At 44.2% G+C, this 24667-nt stretch overlaps 1 protein-coding gene across 2 annotated transcripts in view; it reads left to right on the top strand.

The window, feature by feature from the left end:
* The window catches only part of Dusp22 (dual specificity phosphatase 22), a 61306-nt gene that overhangs the window by 14184 nt on the left and 22455 nt on the right, over positions 1-24667 (top strand). For both annotated transcript variants that reach the window (XM_051169536.1, XM_051169529.1), the window contains exon 3: positions 1028-1110. In XM_051169536.1, the coding sequence (XP_051025493.1) occupies positions 1028-1110 (83 nt within the window). The remainder of the gene's footprint in view (positions 1-1027; positions 1111-24667) is intronic.

Raw genomic sequence — 24667 nt, forward strand, 5'->3', positions numbered from 1 at the left:
ACTATAGACCTGGAATGAGATTAGGACCCAGGAATTAGCCTTTCTGATGTATCGCCCAGAGTGGTTGTGTGTGATAAACCCTTAGACGCACACCCACATTCTCTCATTACTCCCCACCTTATGAGCCTGGTAACTGCTTGTCCCCGCATGTGATTCTGGCTCCATATGTTTGTACAAACTGAGTTTCTAGAGTACTTAGGCTTGGTGCTTTCATTGTCCCAGCAGGCCCTGGGCATTTCCCATGTCACCAGGTATTCTTGAGGAATATACCATCATACATTTGCCTCTTGGTGCTTTTCCTCCTGTATCCCTTTGACGAGCTTGGTCAAGGCTCAGGACTTGGGAGAGCAGGCTTTCTTTTTTCTTGCTGGACCACTTTGTAGCTTAGCCAAGGTGTCTAATTCAGAGCATCCCCAAATTCATATTTTCTTCTGTAACTAGGAGCATTAGAAGGGAATATAATTTGGTGTCAGTTTCTTATGAAGATAATTTAATAGCTGGTTGATAATTCCATGTGGAGTTTATGGAAAATTTTCGTTGGCTTGTTTTTGCTCTAACATGGATATCAATATTATAAACCATAGTCCTGTCTCAAGATTTTCCTCTCTCAGAGTAAAATGTATCCATCATGCTCCGCTGTCTTCCACAGTGAGTGGGTCCTGGGATTTTGCTTTCAAAATAAGTGATCAGTAAGAGGTAGCTGGGTTTGTTTGTTTGTTTTAATAAACATGTGTATTATAAAAATGTACTGATTTACTATTTCTTTTAACAGCCTTCCCAATTACAATCTTTTTAAAATCTGGGTATAATTCTTGAGCTCAAAAGTTGTATCAGTTAGTACTAAATTAAGACAAAATACCTAAAAGCAATATTCCTAACTTCACCAAGTTAGATTATACTGGATAGTTGTTTGTGATGAAGTATCAAGAAAAAAAATCTGCAAGTCATGTGCTGTTCTCTGCTTAGACTGTATGAGTGTTGCACTCATAAGACTATTAAAATGTCCCGTCTCTGTGTCTGCTGGCAGATGCAAAGGATGCCGAACAACTGAGCAAGAAAAAGGTGACACACGTTCTCTCTGTCCATGACAGTGCCAGGCCCATGTTGGAGGTAAGAGAGACCCGTGTGTGTGTGTGTGTGTGTGTGTGTGTGTGTGTGTGTGTGTGCGCGCGCGCGCGCGCACGCACGGGTGCTCATACACACAGCTATAGTCTAAGACCAGCATGTTCCTGTAATCACTGGCCACATTACCTTTGTATTAAGTTAAATTTACACCTGTGCCCACTTGCAGACATACTGAGGCCTGACGCAGAGGGCATCCTTCTTGTACTCCTGCTGCATGGCTTGATTGACATTTTTCTAAATGCCAACCAACCAACAAACAAACAAACTGAAAGTGCCTTTCCCTTTGAATGTTTAGGATACTGAAAACACAATTTACAGCCTAGTGGTGACTTATATACTTGTTCTCACAGCACTCAGGCAAGAAGATGGCTTCAAGTTTTAAGGCCAACCTGGGTTACATAGTGAATTCCAGCCTGGCTAGGCTATAGAGTGAGACCCTGTGTCAAAAAAAAAAAAAAAAAAAAAATCAGACTGAGGGCATCATGGTGGTAGGATAGCCTAGCACACATGAAGATCTAGGTTCCATCCTTAGAAAATTATTTCTCCTGTTGTGGGTATGGAGTCCTCGTGAATTCAAGTTGCTTATTTCCTTATGATGTTGGCACAAAAGTTCTAATACCATTTGAGTTAAGGAGTAAAGAAAGGCAAGTACCCTCCCCCCTACTTGACTTTCCCAGGCCTGGTCTGAATGGACACCTCATGGATACTGGTTCCAACTTAGCCAGGACAAAACAGTTCAGTAGAGAGCTGTTGTGTTTTAGGTTTGGGGGGTAAACAGGGTGTGTCTGCTTGCACACTAATTCCAAAAACATCTTTAACTTTACCCCATGGACGGTTTGAGCTGTTGGTTAGGAGTAAAATCTATTTTTGTTTCTGCCGTGGCACAGCCCAAGTTAACCTCTTTTTAGAAAACAATGCCTGTGTGGTTGTGATGCATGTTTTTTTCTATCTTAGGGTGGGGTGTTGGGAAGGGAGGGGTACTTGTTCTGAAAGAAAGAATCCTGGCTCAAGCTGTTTTCATTGAAAGTCATACCATGCAACAGTAGGGTGTGTGTGTGTGTGTGTGTGTGTGTGTGTGTGTGTGTGTGTGTGTGTGTGTGTGTGTTTCTTTGGCCTTTGGAGCTTCCAGGTTTTAGCCACTACAAAACAAGCTAAAGTAGAGAGGTGAAAATGGAGGCTGAGAAATAGTCTTTAAGTGTGTAGCAGACGATCAGTGCTGCCCAGATAGATCTCTCCCACTCTTATCTTCCCAGTTGGAAGCTCATACTTCCTTCTGCTGTTCCCATGGGTGTTTGCCAGGGTGCTGTGTTAGTCTCAGTGGAAATGACAGATTTTTTTTTTTTTTTTTACTCCAACAGTTAGTTTGAAAATAGCTATTCCATTGTTTAATCTGTTAATGCTAGTTCATGTTTAAAATATAGACAAGCTAAACTGCAAAATGGTCATGACTGACTTCCTCTTAAATCACAAGATGAGGCTTGAGGTTTCCTTTATTTTAATAAATTGCACAGCAGTACTTCCCACCGTCATCCTCCAGGTCTGCCTCCAGGTCGTGTACAAACTGTAATGGGGCTTTGAACACTACTCTCCATCTCTTACTTTCTATCTGCATATAAGGTCCTCAAGTGTTAGGAGTGAGACAGCTCCAGTCTCTGCCACACACGGGAACTCTGCCTGGACTGGAAAGTAAGGCAGGTGGGGTTGTAATCCAGGAATAAAGAAGCCGCTGTGTGCACGAACCTCAGAGCTATGGGCAGGCTGTGGGCCTCCATTCTTAACACACTATGTGTCTATCGTATTCAGTGTATTTTGTCCTTAGGGACAAATTCTGCCTTTACAAAGACAAGAGGAAAGTGGAGAGAGAGAGAGGGAAGTCACTGTGCTTCCTTTGGTATAGTTTTTATGTTTTCCCAAAGCACCATCATCCTGCACTTTCCTAGCCTGAGCTTTCAGACTCCTCTGTGCTGTGTTGTACCCACTGGATCCTGCTACTGCCATAGCTGGATAGGAAGTGCACATGTGGGATTCGCATTTACTAAAGGTTACACTGCAGGTTTACAACATGGCGTACTTCAACACTGCCCGTCTCATGGCACTCATCTTTTATGTCATAGGCAATTTGTTAACGTGTTCCTATGAAGCTACTCAGCAGCCCCTCCAGCTGCATGTCTGAGGAGTTACGTGGAGCGATGTGTACACAGTAATTACGTTGCTGGACTTCCACACGTTCAGGGACTTTGATTCGCCATCTTCCCTCTGAAATCCCAAAATCAGTTCCAGGATCCATGGCCTAAGCACTGTGGAGAGGAGGCTGGGAAGTTCCTGCTGTGGGTCTCCCACAGCTCTGTGTTCTGCTGGCCCGGATCCCTGAAGGGAGCTGGGGCAGGACTGAAGATGCGGGACAGGGTGCCATCAGCGGGCTGAGCAGATGCTCTCCTTAGGGAGGAGCCTGCCCAAGGGTAGAGGAAGGGGGTGGGACGAGAAGGAGCTGAGATGCCGCGTTTTCTGAGAACTTCAAAACCAGACAAGTTTACGGAATTCCCCTAGCGTAGTCTGGGCATCCTTCCTCTGGGATGGGCAGGAAGGAAGTAGGTGGTCTCTTCCCCAAATCAAGGGATTTTAGTCCTAGAACATCCAGCCAGGACTTCTAGAAGCATGGTTGCCAGGCAGCCATATATGGGGCTCTGTGATATGGGTACTTCTTGGGTCATCTCAGCGAACACCTCAATGGTTCTAAAGCATTAAGGTCCTTGCCATCAAGCCCTTTAGAGTCTCTATAGCACCTTTTAATGCAAGAGAGGGCAAGCGAGAGCCTGTGGTCACATTGTTGAACATACTTCAAGAGTTGATGAGGGAATCTGAGAATCCCTATTTTTCTGTCACAATTCCTGACCAGCACAGCATCCTAAACTGCACCCACCACACAGGTTAGTTCATGCTTTATTAGATTTTAGTTGGCTTACATATAACTTGCTATTATTTAGTTGATTTTGGAGAAAGTTTCCAGAATAATACTTGAAGTGTCTAACACTCCTACCAACATGCCTGGAGGGACTGGAGGCCACTGAGCTCAGCTCTCTCCACTGGAAGCAGGAGTTTCTGATGGCACAGGGTTTGTGTGGCCTCGGGTGCACAGAGTAAGGCAGTCAGTCCAGGAAAAGAAACCCGGAGCTCCCTACACTGTCCTAGAAGAGTTTCTCCTTTATTGGTTTTTCTGTTAGCCTTGGCTGTCCTGGACTCGCTTTGTAGACCAGGCTGGCCTTGAACTCACAGTGATCTGCCTGCCTCTGTCTCCTGAGTGCTGGGATTAAAGGCGTGTGCCACAATGCCCAGCTCCCAGAAGAGTTTCTGAGGAGGTTTTTCTCGCTCGCTTGCTTGCTTATTGAAACTCAAGAACAATTCTGTTAGAGTTTAAAAGAAAAATCTCCTAGCTCAGGCAACCACCGGGAGGGGAAGAATGGCAGAGAGGAAAGGCACGGCATTGCACTGGAGTGCAAGTCAGACTCAAGGCAGACTAGCAGCCACAGCTTTAGAGGGAGAGTTCAAAGCCCCCCGGGGTCAGGGAGAGCAGCCTCAAGCACACAGCGACAGAACAGGGAGAAGCTGGCTTTCTGGAGCAATTGAGAAGAGGTGCAGCACTGTATGGCGGTGGCCCTGCACGCTACTGCGCTAGGGACAGGACATCTGGGAAAGAGAGATGTCTCATTAAAGGACTGATTCTTCTGTCTGATTCTAGTTGAGCCTGCCTTCCTAGGAGTGGCTCTTGGACCAGGGAATTGGCCAGGACAAACTGGGCTGTTAGGTCTCTGCTCAGGCCAGAGATTCTGTTCTCCTTACCCAAAGTTTTCCCTTAATGGGCCTTCAATGTCACTCTAACACCCTCCTCGTCGTCTCCATCTCTGAAGAGGTAACCCTAAAATAGCTTAGGAACCAAGTCAGGCTCAGAGCAGAATGAGGACCCTCAAAAACATCACTCACGGGGCCGAGGAGAGGCTTGCTTTGCAAGCGTGAAGACTTGAATTTGGATTCCCCAGTATTCACCTAAAAACTACCAGGTGCAGCAGCACACACATGTAACTCGAGTGCTGGGGGGAGGGACCGGAGGACACCTGGGCTTGCTGACCAGCCACGTTAGCTGGCTGGACCGGTGAGCTCCAGGTTCACTAGAGACCCTGTCTCAAAAAGTAAGGTGAAGAGTTATTAAGACATCTCCTATTCTCTGCCTCTACTTGCGTCCACTTGCATGCACAAACATGGACACACAGTTCACATACAAAAGTAAAGCAGCATGTATTTGCTCACTAGGGTAGCCCCAGTCCCTTCTGCATTTCTAAGGAGCTATAATACCTTTTCTGTTTCTACTGCCTGCCTTCTTTTTCCTCCTCCTCCTCCTTTCCCCCCCTCCCCACCTCTCTCTCGAAATCAAATCAAATTTATGACTTCATATATGCTAGGCAGGTGCTCTAACACTGAGTCACACCTCTAGTCCATCTTTTGTCTGACAAATCCAGCAGAGCTGAGGTCCTACAGATGATCTTTCCTAACTCCATCATTGGTAAAACAAAAAGCGCAAGGTCTCCATTGCTGACTAAGGTAGGTTTTTGTTTTGTTTTGTTTAATAAAAAGCTGGTTCTTCTGTCCTGGCCAGAGGTTTTTTTTTTTTCCCAGCATGTTGTCTCAGTTCTTTACTGCCATGCTGATGCTTCTGATGGCAGTGTTTGTAGATATTCCACGTTAGGGAGGGGTGTACCCATTGAGCTCTCCCAAGCAGTGTGTCGATGCGCTTGTTCCCCGTACCAGTGCAGTTTTAGTTTTTAAAGCTTGTATTAATTGTACAAACTAATAGATGTCATTGTGATATCTCCATGCCTGGCTGTAATATACTTTGATAACATCCACTACCCTTTCTTGTTCTTTTTTTCTTTTCACTTAGAAAAATTTATGTTTTGCTTTGTTTTATTTTTTGGTCAAAATCTTGTTCCTTTCCAAGACAGCTCTTCTGCATGGAGGCTGGGAACAAATGGTGTATTTGCCCCTTGAGCATTTAGCATGTGCGTTCCCAGTAATAGACAAAGAAGATACTGAAAGTATGCTGACCCCCCACCCCCTCAGCCTTTATAGAACCTTCAGTGCATAGACAAGATCATATTCTGATTATTTCATAAATATTCACAGTCATTGCATCCTAGTGAAAAAAGAGCTATGGCTCAAGGTGGGTGACAAATCAGATAGGAACAGTAGATTGGAAGATGAAAGAACGAGTCTGTCTTCATCCATAAATCTGGAGTTGTTTGCACTGAGCGTGAGTCTGAGTGGGCCCTAAGCAGTGTCTGGGAGCTTATATCACCAGCCTGTGGGGTTCTGTCCAGAACAAAGAGAGAACTAGAATGTAACCCTTCTGCGTGGCCTGGACACTTGACTGTGGTCGCTTCGATTCTCCAAGACTTCCAAGCCTAGCAAGCAGGCAGCATTATCCTTAACTTTTTTTGGAACATACTGATTCTGGTGACTCTACCTGTCAGAAAATGGACCCTGACGAAGGTTAGACTCTGAGGTCTTCTCACTATAAAGGCAAAGGTCTTTATTCTAGACACATGCATTTGGCACTGTGCTTTGGCATTAGTCATTGAAGTACGTGTTACTAGTGCATTTATATGGAGAAACCATCAACACATAGATTAATCAACACAAAACAAAACAAAACTCTAGACCTGTAGTTACAGTGTTCAGGGTATGAAAATGCTTTATCTTACCCTATGCTTGAGCTGTGGCTGGAGGTTTCTGGCTGGTCCTAGAGCTGTACCGCTCCCCCCTCCCCTCCCCCAACCAAGTTTGGTTCTCTTTCCTAGTTCTGTTCCTCAGTCCTTCCTGTACTTGGTCCCTCCCGTTCTTTCTACCCCATCTACCGTTTAGTTCCCTCCTTCCATCTACCTCCGATGTCTATTCTATTTCCCCTTCTGAGTGAGACTTAAACATCCTCCCTTAGATCCTCTTTGTAACTTATCTCTTTGGGTCTGTGGATTGTAGCATGGTTATCCTGTACTTTATGCCTGATACCCACTTATAAGTGAGTATATACCATGTGTGTCTTTTGGGGTCTGTGTTACCTCACTCAGGATGATATTTTCTAATTCCATCCATTTGCCTACAGATTTCATGATTTCTTTGTTTTTAATAGCTGAGTAGTATTTCATTGTGTAAATGTACCATAGTTTCTTTATCCATTCTTTGATTGAGGGACATCTTGGTTGTTTTCTAGTTTCTGGCTATTATAAATAAAGCTGCTATGAATATAGTTCAGTAAGTGTCCTTGTGGTATGGTGGAGTATCTTTTGGGTATAGGCCCAGGAGTAGTATAGCTGGGTCTTGAGGCAGAACTATCATAAGTTTTTTTTGAAAAGCCACCAAATTGGTTTCTGCAGTGGTTGTACAAGTTTGCACTCACACCAGCAATGGAGGAGTGCTCCCCTTGCCCCACATCCTTGCCAGCATATGCTGTCCCTTGAGTTTTTGATCTTAGCCATTCTGATGGGTGAAAAATGGAATCTCAGAGTAATTTTGATTTGCATTTCCCTTATAAATAGTGACTTGAGCATTTCTTTTTTTTTTAATTTTAAGTTATTTACATATACGTTTATATAATTAACACACATATATATTATATATAATAAATTATATATAGCAAGAATAACCATGAAACAATCAGGAATTAGAGAAATGTTACATTCATAGTATTTTGACTATTTGTATTTGGCAGCCCTGAAGAAAACATCTTTCTTGGTGAGTCTAAAATTCTGAGTGTAAATCAGTATCTATCATATCTCATCTCTATCAACTTAAAACATCTACCTAGACCAAAAAACATCTTAACCCCTAAACAACTAAGCTTAATTGTAACACCAAACTATCTGGTCTTCAACCCCATCAGAGACTTGAGAAGGAATAAAATTAATTACCCAAGTAAACAGGAAGTGCAGGTTAGAAGCTTCCAAAGTGGAAAAAAAAAAAAAAATGACAGAGACAGTTTACTGCCTGAACTGTCACCGAAAACTCTCTATAATGTTGGAGCATCATCTTCAGCCTTCTGGCCCAGTATATCTGACATATATATTTGTGAGGTAGGAACTAGTGGACATTTCTTTAAGTGCTTCTTGGCCATTAGTGATTCCTTTGTTGAGAATTCTGTTTAGCTTTCTACCCTATTTTTGAAATTGGGTTTTTTTGCTTATTGGTGTCTAATTTCTTGAGTTCTTTATATATTTTAGATATCAGCCCTTTGTTGAATGTAGGGTTAGTGAAGCTCTTTCCCCAGTCTGTAGGCTGCCATTTTGTCCCAAAAAAGACTTCCGGTGGAAGATGGGGACAACAGCCCACCCACAAAGTCTTTGACCCAAAATTTGTCCTGCCTAGAAGAGGCACAGGGATAAAGATGGAGCAGAAATTAAGGGAATGGCCAACCAATGACTGCTCCAAATTGAGAGCCAGCTCATAAAAGTGAGCCAACCCCCAATACTATTAATGATATTCTGCTATACTTGCAAACAAGAGCCTAGCATAACTGTCCTCTGAGAGGCTCCACATAGCAGCTGATGGGAAAAGATGCAGAGACTCACAGTCAAACACTAGGTGGACGTTGGGGAATCTTGTGGAAGAGGGGGGAAGAAGGATAAAAGGAGCCAGAAAAGGACACCACAAAAAAAACCTACAGATTCAACTAACCTGGGCCCATAGGGGGTTCACAGAACCAGAGAGCGTGTCTGGGATGGACATAGGTCCCCTACACATCTGTAACAGATGTACAGCCTGATTCTCATGTGGGACTCCTAACAATTGGAGCAGGAGCTATCTTTGACTCTGTTGCCAGCCTTTGGATTCCTTTCTCCTAACTAGGCTGCTGTGTCTAGCCTCAGTAGGAGAAGATGTACCTAGTCCTCCCTCAATTTGGTATGCCATGGTAGACCTCCCCTTCTCTGAGGAGAAAGGGAGAGGGAACAGGGAAGGGGAGGGGAGATGGACAGACTGAGAAAGAGAATGGAGGGGAAGCTGTAACTGAGGTATAAAGCAATAAATAAATTAATAAAATGAAAAAAAAAATGGTGGACACCACCTAAACAGTACCTGAGGTTGTCCTCTGACCTCTACAGACATGTGCAGACATGTGGCCTGCACAGTGCACCAGCATATGCATGAGTATAGTGTCCCCAGCATTGAGGAGAGGTGGAAAGTGCCGATTTTTTTCCCAATTATAAACTCAATATTGTTTGTAGGTGCTGAGGAAGTAATATTGAATAATGAAAGGTTTCTCTCTTCCCCTGAGAAAAGAAACAGAACCCTGTCTTTCTGATGTAAAAATTTCAGAGTTTGTTTCATTTTTCGTTCTATGTATTTGGCAGAGCACCTGCAGGAAACAACTACTTTTCACTATTAATAGAAATACTTTAAAAGTGTTCTCATTCTATCGCACAACTTCACATCAAAGATTTTAATTTGCATTGATGAACTCAATAGAGAAACAAAATCTACATACATGTATGTTATAGGTTTAGCAGGGTAGAGTGTATGAGCTGGAATTTGATTTGGATGCTTTTGATTTTGTATTTCGAATGAGTTCAATAATAACTAGCATAGTTTCTATGCTAGTTCATTCATTGTGTAATAGGCTCCCACTGTGACGCCTAAGCTGCTCAGCCTTCCAAGTGCTGGGATCACAGTCATGGGCTACCAGTGATACCTATGCAGATGTTTATTCTTATCGAGTCAGCTTTTTCTTTCCATCAATACTAAAGATGCTTTCCCATCATTCCTTGTCCAATATCTAATCCTGTAGTTTTGATTTACCTGGCTGCTTCTGTTTATTCCAACACAGGCTGTCATCTGCATGTCCCCACTGCCATCTGCATTCACCTGCCTCTTTATGAGGACACACTCAACAAGATGAGGCTCTGCATCTGCTTGGATAATCCTTTACTTTGACCATGGGTCTAGACTCTGTGGCTGATAGAAGGACCCCTGCAGAAACTGTGGTCCTCCTGCCCTATACCCTTCTGAATTTTTCTTGAGCAGAAGTTTTGTTGGGTTCTGAAATAAGAAGCAAGCCAGAAGCAGTGTTAAGTGGTGTTTAAAATGTAAGGAAGACTGCTTCTCTTGCTCCTCTCCTTACCAGCGTGCCTCAGCATGATAGTGCATGCCTGTAGAAAACCCGGATGCAGTCCAGCCTCTCTTTCCAAGACTTCAGTCACTGCTGTACGTGCACTTCCCTATCTGAAGGAAAGAGAACCTTAGGCTTCTTGCCGTTCGCGTGGTGCCTACTCTGTGCTCTTGGTTGAGACATAAATTTTGTCCATCTCTGACAACCTCGGTTTGATATTCCAAGTCTTTTCTGTCCATGTAACACTCTTGAGCCAATGGATAGGTAGCTGCCTTTGTGGAGTTTCTTTGGTTCCGATGGTGTTCAGTTTAGTCTAGCACATAGCGAGGTCGATGTTTGCCAAAGAACAAAGAACCATGTACATTATAAACTCCATCTCAGAGTGAGAGACCATTTCTTTGGTCACATGTGGCTCATTGGTGCAGGAAAGCAGAGCTGTGTCAAGAATGACTTCTTCCTGTCAGGGGCTTGTGATGCTGCAGGTCTGATCAGTGTGGGCTGCTGCCGTAATTCTTCCCCTTCAGGAGGTGATGACAGCACAGTATCGAGTTCTGTGGTACTGCTAAAGCCTCTATTATAGAAGTACTACCCTCTAGTCTCCTCACAAGGCTCAGTGACTTTCTCACTGAACTCTAAGTGGTCCTTCAGCACCTTTGGCTGGCATTGGAAGATTGCATCCATAAAAAAGATGATGAGCCTTCATAACAGTCAACAGAAGCTTTGCCATGCTCGAGCCAGGCACACAGGGTGCTCAAAGGAGATGGTCTTTTGGACTTCGTGGAGCCTACAATTACATTATAGAAACTGAGGTTATATTCAGAGCAAAACTTCATGTTCTGGCTTAGGAAGGGGTAGCTACCCAGGCGTACACTCAGGTGTTGCCTCTTCCTCTGACTCTCTTGTCTGTTGGTCACTGGGTTCCCCTGTTTTTAGAACACAGAGTCCTAGATCGCAGTGTGTATGTGAGTGTAAAGTCTAGCCCAAGTTGTGGAAACTGTAAGCCACCTTTCTCCTAGCATAAGGAGAATAGACTCCCAAAATTACTCGTTTTAGCACACAGAGGTTTGCAGATGTTTGTTTGCACTGAAGTTAATAGGCAGACTGGCAGTGGAGCCAGGCCATATGCAAAAATGCTTGAAACCATTCCAAAAGAGGGAACATCATAATGAGAGAGCTCATTAAGAAACAGAAACAAGCCTTAGCAAATATCTATAATATGATCTCATTTATGTAAAATTTAAAATCAACATTACGTTTCTATTGTACACACAAGATAAAGGTCTGAAAGGATCACACCAGACTCCCAAGAATGGAGAAGTATTGTTTTCTGTATGTTCTCTTCATCTTTAGTTTGCTTGTTCCAATAAGAGCAGTGGTTCCCAACCTTCCTAATGTTGTGACCCCTTAAATACAGTTCCTCATGTTGGAGTGACTCCAACCATGACATTATTTTTGTTTCTACCTCATAGCTGTATTTTTGCTAGTGTTGTGAATCATAATGTAAATATCTGATATGAAGATAGTCTTAGGCAACCCCTGGGGAACCCCTGTTAGAGCCCCTCCCCCAAAGGGATGCGATCCAGAGGCTGAGAACCACTGCAGTAAAAGTATCTCTTTGAGTGATGGGAAGGAGAGCTTGGTGAGCATTACTCTTAGTGCCTGTGATAACAACAGGTTGACTTTATGTGCATATTCAGGCTTAGCCTGAAAAAATTCTGTTTTATCACTGCGTGCCATGGATTCATGTGTGATTATGTTACATCAAGCATCCTTTGTGGTTTGTGGTCAGCAGATACAAAGCTGTCTTAATCTTCAAAGGCAGATGCTAGCCCAGGACATGCCTGTAATCATAAAGGCTTTATTTTCAACATCAAGGTAGTCTGCTTCTACTGGATTGACTGGACATATGAATGTTTTTATGCCCTTCTTTCAGGATTCTCAGATTCCCCAGGTGCTGGGGCTTAAAGCGCTAGGCAATGGTTCCTGTGTAGATAGATGGTCATTGTCTCCTCCAACCTGGGTGATGTTTCTTACTAGCATTGCACAAACAACAAACTACCCAGCTGGTGGTGAAGCCCAGAGCCTTTGGAAACAAGCAACTGATTGCCCTGGCATTTTCTTCTGCTTGACAGCTGTTTCTAGTAGCCTTAGCTGGTTCTCACTTCTCTATGAAAATTTTGAGATGTCATCTAAACAGCAGCGGTACCCGCTCTGCTCATGGATTGCAGTGCGTCTCGTGTGTTAAAGCAAATTTGTTTCAAATCAACCCCAGACTTAAATAGATATGACTCAAATAGAAATAATTACTATAGGGATCGAAAACTGTCTAGTAATTGCTCTTTCTTGAATCGGCCTCCTTGAGTTCCCTGTGTGGGGGCAGCCAAGTGCAGAGGAGATTGGCTCTCATCTGCCTGCTGCTCTCCTGCCAGCAAATGGATCATTAGCATGACAAGGTTGCATGGGGCAGGGGAAAGGCTGGAGGCCCCTAAAACCAGACTAATTCTGGGAGAAATGTGGTGTTCCTTAAAGCTCCAGAATGAAGGGGCTCCATGTTTGTCTCCTGGTAGCATAGCCAAGCTTTTGGCAAACATTGTGTCCCTCCTCTTCACAATTCTGTAAAGTGCTCCTGCTAGCCTTGGATTATGGGTGATACAAAGAGAAATAAGAAGGAGTCCCACATTGATGCAGGCATATAAATCCTCACAGTGCTGCAGAGTTGTAAGCGCGGACCAGACATAAGTGGTCCCAGGACACTCAGGAGGTATGGCAGCCAGTAAGCTTGCACCAAAGGGAGACAGTTTTGTTTGGTCCTAAAGGACAGTCAGTTTGCTAGGTAGTAATGGTGAGGACAGTGGGATGGGATGTGTTTCCTAGTAAAGAACAGCACGTGTAGTGACATGAGAGTGCAGAGGCAGGGTGTGTCCTAACCTGCATGAAGGCTCAACAGAGCAGATCTTAAGGGTAGCCAGGCTGGAAAGGCAACCTCAGGGAGAGTCAGTTGTTTTCAGGCTTAAGAGTATAATGGGCTGTTTCCATGTTCTGGCTGTTATGAATAAGGCAGCTATGAACACGGTTGAGCATATGAACCTGTTGGGTGCTGGAGCATCTTCTGGGTATATTCCAAGCAGTGGAATAGCTGGGTCTTGAGGAAGCCCTATTCCCAGTTTTCTGAGATAGCACCAGATAGATTTCCAAAGTGGTTGTACCAGTTTGCATTTTCACCGGCAATGAAGGTGTGTTCTTCTTTCTCCACATCCTCGCCAGCATGTGGTGTCCCTTGAGTTTTTGATCTTAGCCATTCTGATGGGTGTAAGATGGAATCTCAGTGTCGTTTTGATTTGCATTTCTCTGATGACTAAGGAGGTTGAGCATTTCTTTAAGTATTTCTCAGCCATTCGATATTCCTCTGTTGAGAATTCTCTGTTTAGCTCTGAGCCCCATTTCTTAATTGGGTTATTTGGTTTGGTAGTGTTTAATTTCTTGAGTTCTTTATATATTTTGGAAATTAGACCTTTGTCACATGTAGGCTTGGTGAAGATCCAGAACATGGAAACAGCCTAAGTGTCCCTCAGTAGAAGAATGGATAAAGAAACTGTGGTATATTTACACTATGGAATACTACTCAGCTATTAAAAACAAGGAATTCCCAAGATTTGTGGACAAATGGATGGAACTAGAAATGATCATAATGAGTGAGTTAACCCAGAAGCAGAAAGACTCAAATGCTGTATACTCACTTATATCTGCATACTAGCCCAAGGAGCAGGTCCCATGAAAGTCTTCACTTACCAGGAAAGTGGGACAGAGGGGAGGACATCCTATTTGGACTCTAGGTGAGAGAAGCATGGGAGAATGGGGAAATAGAAGGATCCAGAGGGTCCTAGAAACCTACAAGAAGAACATTATGATGGGCGGATCTGGGCCCAGGGGTCCTGCTCAAACTATGGCACCAGCCAAGGACAATATGTGCAGTAAACTTCGAACCCCTACCCAGATCTAGCCAATGGACAGGACATTCTCCACAGTTGAATGGAGAGTGGGGTCTGACTTTCACACAAACTCTGGTGCCCCATATTTAACCATGTCCCCTGGATGGGGAGATCTGGTGGCACTCAGAGGAAGGATAGCAGGCTAGCAAGAAGAGACTTGATACTCTTTGAGCATATACAGGGGGAGGAAGTCCCTCTCAGTCACAGTCATAGGGGAGGGGAGTAGGAGGAAAGCAGGAGGGAGGGAGGAATGGGAGGATACAAGGGATGGGATAACAATTGAGATGTAATATGAATAAATTAATAAAAAAAATTTTTTAAAGAATATAATGGGAATTAGAGATTCACCCAAGATTTGTGCACCAGATCAAGCGACACAGTTAGGCTGCTTTCCCAGTAGAATCAATGAAGAAATAGAACTGAAGGGAGGAGATTATATCGTGGAGACCCTTGGAAGCTCTTGCCTTAATCCTAGTTAGAAAGAAGGGTCTGGCCAGGAACACAAGGCAGGGAAATTTGTTTCCTAGAAATAAAAGATCAGGTTGGTTCTGGGACTGTCACACAAAATGATACAGCAATGTTGAAAATGAAAGAATGGGAAAAGATTCTGAAGCAAAAATGAGCCCAAAGAAGAAGGAAACTAACAGGAGTCTTATTAAAATATACATGCTAGGTCCAAAAGCAAAGAGATCAACTATATAAGTGACAGAAGAAAAAAATTCGTCAGAAAGTCGTAACAACCATTAACCTCTAGGCATCTCAGGAACAAGTTTAAAAACAAAAAGCCATTTCTCAGGTAGAGTGGAAAGGAATTGTCTATGTTTAGTTGTGGCATGGGGCAAAGGAGGAGTCAGGGTAGATTACATAATAGCTTCATGGGGCCTAGATGTGGGCCACTGATGGACATCCCCACCCCAGAGCTCTGCGTGAGATCCCCCTGCTGTATTCCAGCCTTTGTAAGAAATGCAGGTCCATTCACTGCTCCAGAGAGAGTGCAGGTTGCACACAAATACTTGAGCGTCTTTTCTGTAAAATGCGTAGCAATTTCATTGGGTCTGAATAAAACCATCCATAGAAGAAAATGCCAAGATAGAATGACCAGGGAATCATGTGTGCTATACCATGGTGTTTGCAGCATAGCAGAGGATCTCATCAGTCACCAAATTCACATTGTCACTTAACTGTTTATGTGTCCTTTCTATTCATCCCTCCACTTTTCTCATTGCAGTGTTTGGTGTTCTATGCAGGACACTATGGAGTACTCTCACCCTGAACCAGGTGTAGGGTTTACATTTTGTTTTACCTCAGATGAGCATCTCCAGTTCTTTAGTATGGAGGAGACTTTTATCTGTGTGGCTATTATAGATAACCGAAAGAGAGGCAGTTACGTTACATATAAAGCAAACGGGATAAAGTTTAATGGGCAGGCGATGTCTATCAAGGTGTTTAAAGGGTTTAAACTGACTTGGTTTGGTGGAAGTAACCAGAGAGCATCTACAGAGGGAAAGCATATCTCTGGCTATCGTCGGGACAGTGCAGTGTGTGGCTGGCAGAAACTGGGCACCCTGAGCACTGTGATGAACAGGGACAGTGTCTTGCCCAAGGGGGCTCCGTGTGTTGCAGGGTCTTTAGGAAAAGTCCTCAGAGTCTTTAGTCAGAAGTTTGAATGGAAAACAGAAAGTACTTGGTGGTAAAGAGCTAAGTCAGGGCTCAGGGTTGCGATGAACACCAATATTGTTTTTCACCATAGGAAATGATTATTTTAAACAGGTCCAGGTTTACTTAAGATTAGTTTAAGCAAATCTGTTGTTTTCGCGCGCTCTTAATAATTTACTGCTAGGTAGTGGCACAGGTGGTTCAGTGCCTGCCCACACCTGCAAGGGAAGTGATGCAATCTTATTTAAGTTTCTGAGTATGAAGCAAGTGCCTAGCTCAGGGCAGGCCAGGCAAACCAGCTGTGTCCAGAATGCTTTGGGAATGTGCTACCCTCCCTATAGCCCAGCTCCCTGGGATGCTCTCGGGACTTGTGTGTGGTCCACCCCTGAATGTGCACTGACAATGTTGCTTGTCTCGTTTCAGTTATTACCACAGCCACAGCAGATGTCAATTTTCATCCTTGATCACAGAGCAGGCGAATTGTTGGCCACCTCTTCACTTCTTTGATGGGAAAGAAAACAATGCAGGGTGAACATTATAGCAAACCAAACTGTAGGTGGTTCACAGTGCTGAGTTCAGTGTTCCCAGTATCTTAAAACCTCTTTTTTTTTTTTTTTTTTTTTCTCTCCTCTTTTTTTTTGGGGGGGGGGCGGGTCTTACTAAGGATTTAATCCAGGGACTGCTGCAAACTAGGCAAGCATTCTCCCACTAAATTATATCTCCAAACCCTTTTCAAACTTTATTTTGAGCCAGGGTCTTATTAAGTAGCCCAGGCTAGCCTTGAAATCATTCTAGCCCAGTCAGGCCTTGATCTTGTAATCCTTCCTCAGCTTTCAAGTAGCTGGGATTATAGAGCTAGACCACTAGGTCTGGCTTGGAACTTTTTTTTCTTCCCCGAGACTTTCTTGTACTGGGAGTGAGATGAGCCACAAAGCCCCTGGTTCCTTTGACTGTGGCCAGTGCCAGAATGCAGGCGGCTCTAAGTGATGACCAGCTGTCTTCCTTGTCACTTGGTAATTCTGGGGTGAGGTACTTTGGATGGACAGAACGAAGGCCAAATATCAAGACTCTCACGCTCAGGGACTTGCTAGCATGGTGTGGCAAATACACATAATTTCCCTAAATTAGAGTTCCTTTTTCAAGGAACCAGCCCTTCCTTACTAAGGAGGTGCACTTCAGCTGCATTGTGGTATTCTGCCCTCAAGAAAAACTGTTTCCTGCCTAACTCAGTATAAGCAGCGTTCCTAAACATCTCTGTTTTGTTCTGGTGTTCCTTCAAGCTGAGGTTTCCTGTCTCTTCTGATGGAAACTGCTCTTCCTGCTTCTGCTTGAGCAATGACAGCACAACTGAGTGGCTCCTACTGGCCAACCTGAGACCCTGGTGACCCTCTGCCTCCTTGGTGGCCACAGAGCTCTCTGTCCTAGGGCTTCCCCAATGTGAGCTCTGCCCACAGTGGCCCGGGGCTTCCATCTGTGTCTGGTGCTAGAGCTTACAGCTGTTGAAATAAAAATTGCTCACAGTGGAAGGGGGAGGGGTGTGGCAAAGCACTGCCCTATCAAAAGGAGACCCTAGGACACTGGTACCTAGGTGGAGAGAGGAAGGCACCCTTCCAGCTGCACCTACCATGTTGTAAACCTCAGGCAGTACCATGGCAACCACGGCAGCATTCATATTTGACCACACTGCAGAAGGATGCTACTCCTCCTGTGCAGGAGAAAAGGCAGAAGATACCATCCTTGTCTTACTTCTCCCTGAGTGCCCAGCTGCTAAAATCTCCTTGCCTTGCTCATGTAGTTCAGATACTCTTGCTAAATGTGGCCCCTACCTTTGGGAGCCTGAACCCCACCTTGAAGGAATTGACTAGCTCTTAAGAGCAACACCCAGTTCTTAGTCATGTTTCCCTCCTTCTCAAACATGCCCAAGGTGTGACCCAGAAAAGGGACACAGAGCTAGACTAGTGTGCATGGCTGCTGTTCAGAAAGGGCTTTGACAGAAAGGGCTTAGCCAAGCCTGAAGCAAGAGGCAGTGATACGGCCAGTGACTCAGACCACCGTTGAGTCTACTCTTCATAGGCGAGACACTTCAAGCACTCACTGGTATCTGAGAAGAGCATTGATAATGTTCCACACTGTGCCCTGTGCCCTCAGGCACACATGGCTTAAGGGGCAGCCATGTCCTGAGACAGTGAGACTGGCTTGGCAGATACTCTCCTGGGGATACAGCTGCTCATTCATTTCCTAGTCTGTATGGTGCTGTTTGCTGATAGCTGAGTTGATAGAAGTGCCATCACGTGAGAGCCGCTAACCACACACATGCTGTCAGCCGCTTCTTGGGCACCTACTGTGTGCTGGCATTGTACTTGGGGTCTTTCATATTTTGATCTCATTCTTTCATTTCCTAAGCACTGGAGTCAAACCCCCTCCTCCCACTCAGTAGCAGAGAAAGGAAGAGAAGGGGGTGCAGCTGTTTTTTAAGAAGGGCAGCCAGGCTGTGGTGGTGTGTGCCTTTAATTCTAGCACTCAGGAGACGGGGGCTCTCTGTGAGTTCAAGTCCACCCTGGTTGATAGAGTTGGTTACCAAGGCTATGCAAAGAATCTCTGTCTTGAAGAGATAGGTAGATGGATAGATAGATAGATAGATAGATAGATAGATAGATAGATAGATAGATCAAAAGAAAGAATTGAGCTTCATGTCATCTGAATGGGTGTATGAAAACAGATCTGCCTAGACCACAGCTCAGCACACTTTGATCTGTCAAGGTCAAGAGAGGTAAGGATTTGGCCTTTGAAGGTTCTGTTAAACTTCTCCACTCTGCTGTGAACATGGAACCATACATTGTATGTAAGAAACAGGTGTGACTATGCTAGGCAAACACAGGCCTCAGTTTTCCCTACTTGCCTTTACTGTCAGTGCCTAGGAGGAGTCTGTGGTACAGCAGACTTGGAATGGCTCCAGAGGCCAGCTGGCCGGAAGCTTGAGCTGTGTTATCCCAGTTTAGTGGCTTCTGAGACTATGTGAATGGCTTTGCCTTATACTCACTGGTTGCAATTTTCCATTCTTTTTGAAATTAAAATATAATTAAATCATTTTCTCCCTCCCTTCTCCTATAATCCTCCATCTCAAATTCATGGCCTCTATTTCTTTAATTGGTGTGTGTGTCTGTGTGTGTGTGTGTGTGTGTGTGTGTGTGTGTGTGTGTGTATGATTTCAGGGCTGACCACTTGTTATTAGATAATCAATTTGAGTGCTCTTCCCTGGAGAAACCTATTTCTCCTGCTCTCAGTATTCCTACTTGTCTGTAATTCTTTGTCCAGAGTTGATGACCCATGAGATTTCTTTTCCATGTTATTGTGTCTATTGGTGTCATACGTGTTCATACCTTCTCTAAGCAGCCATCGCAACAGATGGCAGCCATTACAGAAAACCCAGCCCATCAAGATGTGGAGAGTAAGTGACCGTGTGATGCCCAGCCCTAACCGATACATCCACAGCACAGCTGCATCTAAAGCTCAGGGACCGTGGCAGAGAGGGAACAGGAAGAATATAAAAGCCAGAGAGGCAGGAAGTTTCTGTGAGACTTTGTTTCATAGAAATGTCAGAGACACTAACTCATGAAATCTCACCATAATGGCTGCCTAAGTTTTTCATCCTTACTGAACTCTTTCACCATATGTCCTGCTGAGACCATTAGCAACAGGCAGTGAAAATTGAGGCCAAGCCTTCTGAGATGATGAGACCAGTGTGTCTGCATGGAACCATGACTCTAGATCCAGCTCCACATGTCACGGCCAGCTTAGGGACTGTGCCTTTAGGACATCCAGGTTTAAAATTTGAAAGATGCATCTACTTTTTGAAGACTCCTTTTCTTCACTTAAAGGCATTTGCTGATGATTGTCAAAGTGCAAGAGCTGAGAGACAGAAAATGGTGACTGCTGTAAGAGGTTGCAATCAAGCAACAACCCAAGCCTGGCATGCTGGGCTAAGGCACTTGCATTCTGGGGTCTTGTAGACACTCAGAGCACAGAGCTGGAGTGTTTTTAAGCCACGTTGGTGAGAGAAGCTGTGAAAAGAGACACTGCATGAAGTTGGAAGTGTTTCTGAGGAAAGGCCATTGAGAGACGCCTACAGAGAAGGAACCAGAGGGCCCAGGGCAGGACTCCAGGGAAGGACAAGGCATGCAGAGACTGACTCAGGCAATCCAGTGGCCCTGAGCAGCCAAGCTGAGGGTTGGAGAAAGCAGATTGTGATAGGATGAGGCTGTGGACACACTGCGGGACTTGAGGTTGGATCGTCTTTAATTTTCAGATTCGGGGTGCTGCTGAAAAGCGTTCAGGCATATACGGTCACGTAAAAATCTGTCTTACAGAAAGAACGTTTTCCTTAATGATGTTCTCCTATTGGTTTCTAAGCAGCACTTTGATTCCCAGCCACCTTTTGATGGGGTTGAATGGTACTACTGTTCGCGAAGGTACATTGCAGGATGCTAGGGTGTTGAGCACATGTTAAACTGGCCTCAGATTTTGGGAGTCACAGCTGGTACATCAACTAACCCTCACACTGAACCAGACCCAGAGGAGATGGGGAGGTGGGGCAGCCCAGATCTCCCTCGTTGCCTTCCTATAATCCATCCCTTGAGGGCCTGAGGAAACCCCTTGTACTGAGGCCACGTTGGTCTTTCTTTGAAACTTTGAACAAAAATAAACATCAGAATGCTCTTCTGTCACTCTGACAAGTCAAATGGGCGTCGTTTTTTGACTAACCTGAAAGCAGCAGCAGGTGGAAAGGCTTCTTATTTGCATCTTGGTTCACAAAATCAAACCCAAAGCTAAATCTTACCTCTCCACTCTGACCTTCCCACCCCCCCCCCACAAACCCCACCAAGGACCACAGTGTTCTTGGAAGTTGTTATTTGTAGTATAATGCCTAAATTTAGCATACAGGAAGAATCAGTGGCAAATGGGTACTTTCAGAAAATGCCTTTGCAGTTCAGAATCTAGACTTAAAGCATGCATTATGGAGGGTCACTGCAAGGCTGTGTTTATCTTGAGCTGTGATTTTCTTTAGTGATTCCATTGACAACTTTGCCATATGAGACATGTACAAAGGAAGTGACCAAGACTTGACCTCACCTATTCCTTATTTTCTATTTTGACTTCTAATTCCTAGTCAAGTGGCACTTAGAGTGCTTCTAGATTATTCTTCCTGGGGACATAACCTTGACTTACCCTTTTCCCTTTGATACAGCACAGTTTTGTTTTGTTTGCTTTGTTTTAAACTGTTACAGGCTGTGTATGAATTTTTAGATTGAAGAAAGACATCAATCCAAACTCATGGACCAGGCTCTGAACTTGGCTTGCACATATACTATAAAAGGTGCCAGTGTCCAGTGCCTCTCTGGAGTATACACCCTTGCAAAGAGGGCCCTAATGAAGGAATGGGCATTTCAAGGAAGTTTCTAGTCAACAGTTGTCATCTTTTTGGTCTATGACCTCCAAGGATCTAGATTTTCAAAGTAGTGACAGAAGACGGAGGCCATTTCCAGGGATAATGGAGAGGGAAGGAAAAGGAGTTAGTATGTAGTGGGTACAGAATCTGCTTTGGGAAGAAGACGAAGCTCCAGATGTGGATCATGGTGATTATTTATAACCATGAAGATGTTCACTCAGGAAAGATCAATATGGCACCTGGTACACATGGGGATTCCCTTAAGTCCACAAGTTCAAGACCAGTCTGGGTAACATAGAGAATCTCCACTTCAAACAAACAAACAAAGTAAATCCAAACTGATGGCACAGGCCTGTGACTACTGCTACTAAGGAGGCTGAGGCAGAAGGATGCAAGTTCAAGGCCAATCTTGGCAATTTAGTAGGACCTATCTCAAAATAGAAAATAAAAGGAGGACTGAGAATAGTGATTTGATAATCTAGCATATGCAAGGCCTTGGTTCAATCTCTAGTTCCGCCAGAAAAAAAAAAAAGTAAAATAAAGTTAAGATAGTAAATTTACATTCTGTATATTTATTTTACCATAACTGAAAAGAGTAGCCAGGTGGTGGTGCAGCACACCTTTAATCCCAGCACTTGGGAGGCAGAGGCCACATGGATTTCTATGAGTTCAAGGCCAGCCTGGTCTACAGAACCAATTCCAGGCCACCCAAGGCTACACAGAAAACCCTGTCTTGAAAAACCAATTTTAAAAAATGTGGTGTGATACTGGTGGTCCATATGAGTGTTGGGTGTTTCCATGTTCTTGGCTTCTAGTCCAGAGAACTAAAGGTGAGCGCTTACACAGATTGGCAAAAGTAGCGAGGAAATGACTCAGAGAAAAGATCAGAAGACACTGCAGGAGAGCAGCGGGCCACTTGGGGAAAGACTCAAGGCCCCGGTTACTGTTCAGAGCTTCCTTTTATGGATTCAAGAGAAGAACTTTAGTTACCAGTGGGTGTAGTGTGGATGGTTCTCTGTTTTGAGTGATTGACTATTCATTTTTTATTGTGCATATGTTCCCATTATGCATCTAATTTTAATTGCTTCAAATTATTTTATTTATTTAGTAATTATTTTAATTACTCATCCCCAATTACGCATAGGCATACAGACAGTGCTAAGTAGGGGATTCTCCCTGAAAGTTTACTTGAGCATACATAGTTTTGCTTTGTTGTGCTTGTACCCAAAACCAGTTCAAACTGGAACAGTTTTTTCTAGTCTTCATACTAGACACATTAGGATTGCACTTGAATAGAAGCCGTCGAAATTCGACTGTATTAGGGGTAGAGAGACTTATCCTATCTTCTAGAGATGGGTTATACATGCAGCCCGCTGAAGACAGGGAACCAATGTTGCTGGGTGCTTTATCCAGAGAGGGTTATGTGTGCACAGTACATACAGGTAAGGGACCTTGGCTGCCTGGTGCATTCCTAGAGAGGAGATGTATATAGCCCAAACCAAGCAGGGTCCAAGATGACTAAACTGTTTTCTTGTCTGCCTCAGTGTAGTGGGCTGTCAATGGAACGTGCTTTCGTGTGTGATTTGGGAGTCTTGCTTGTTTCTGTTTTGAGACGGGGTCTCATGTAGTTCAGGCTAGCTTCATACTGGCTGTATAGATGGGAAAGACCTTGAACTCTGATTCTTCTGCTTCTGCCTCCCAAGTACTGAGGCAAAAAGCATGCACCAGGGCAGCAGGGCACCAGGGCACCAGGCCTTTGGGGGTTCTGTAGCAGTGTATAAAGTCATGGTCTGGCTTCTGATCAAACAAGGTCAGTTGAAATTTTAATTTTGCTTTTAATTTTATTTTTTCTTTCTTGGGGTGGAGAATTGGTAGTTGGGGCCTGGAGAAATTAATTCTTGGTAGGGTTGCAGGCATATTCTGTCCTTGTGTCATTAGGTCTTGCATGTTTGGAACTGGAAAGACTGGCTTAGCAGGGCTCCTGGGAATCTCAATGGACTCATTTATCAAAGAAAAGATGCCATCTTTTTAGGAGGAAGCCCCTTGGTTCACCAAGCCTGTCCTTGGTGCTAAATTCTAATAGTAACATCTTTTTTTGACAGCTAAAATAACTTTTTCATTGTGTGGATTTCTAGCCCTTTCTAGAACTTACTCCTTTTGGGTTTTTGTTTGTTTGGTTGGTTCTGTTTTTGTTTTGTTTTGCTAATAATTCTACAAGGATGCAGTTGTGTTCTTTAAAAAAAAAAAAAAAGCAGGTACATGGTGTCTGTACATATTTTGCCACATGTATACATTGTGCAGTGATCAAGTCAGAGCAACTCACATCACCTCCATCCTCTCTGCTGTTGCCACCTCTGCTTCCCTGCTGTGATCTGGAGTAGTTGTCCCCTTTGCCATTGCCAGCCCTGTCCACATTCCTTCCTCCCCAGCCTGCCCAGGTTCTAGTATCTACTAGGCCTTGTGCATGAGAAGAACAGTTAGCTCTTGTGGGTCAGGAAGATCCTATGTACGGCTGTGATGCTCCCAGGGTCCAGCCATGTTGCTGTAAATGTGAGATGGAGTTCTGTTCATGCATGCGTCACACTAGCTTCCTTGTGAGAAAGAATGGCTGTGCGCAGCTGCGTCTTCTGCAGAGCAGGCACCTGGATTCTCAGAAGACTCTTACTATGCCTGGGGGTCAGGGTAGTTTTATAAATTGCACTTGAAACAAGCAAGAGTTTGGCCTTTTCCTGGTTTTGTGATCAGAAGCTTGGCTCTGCTTCTCAGGTATATCCGCCTGTCTGTCATTTGAAGTGTAATCTCTAGTTTCAGTCAAAGCAAGGCAAAACCCTACCTTTTGGTGGTTATTATACTTGCTGAAACAGAAAACTGAAAAAATGGTGGAGCTTTTGAGACTGTGACAGTCTGGCTTATTCAGATCAAGCCTCTGGTATGCTTTCTAAACTTTCTTCTTCCACCGTGATGGCTATTGATGTAATTTCTTTCTGAACTTTCTTCTTGACCCACTGTTGTCTATTGACGTAATTTCAAAACCCAAATACAAGCATTTCAGCAGGAAGCTTCTCATGGCAGATCCCTCGTAACTCCTTTACTTCTTCTGTCTCGTGTTTTCTAGCTTTTGCACTGTGAGGCTCTTGGAGTGATGCATGGCCAGCATGTGTAGTCACTCACTGTGAACACAGCGTTTCCACATTCCTGTGTCTCATGACTGGTGCCCACTTCATCAGTACTGCTTCTGTTCCCTGGTCAAGCTGGCCCCTCAGAAGGCCACACAAAGCAACAAGCTCTTCCTGTGTTCCCATA

The sequence above is a fragment of the Acomys russatus genome, chromosome 3, assembly GCF_903995435.1.
Source record: "Acomys russatus chromosome 3, mAcoRus1.1, whole genome shotgun sequence".
NCBI classification, from domain to species: domain Eukaryota; kingdom Metazoa; phylum Chordata; class Mammalia; order Rodentia; family Muridae; genus Acomys; species Acomys russatus.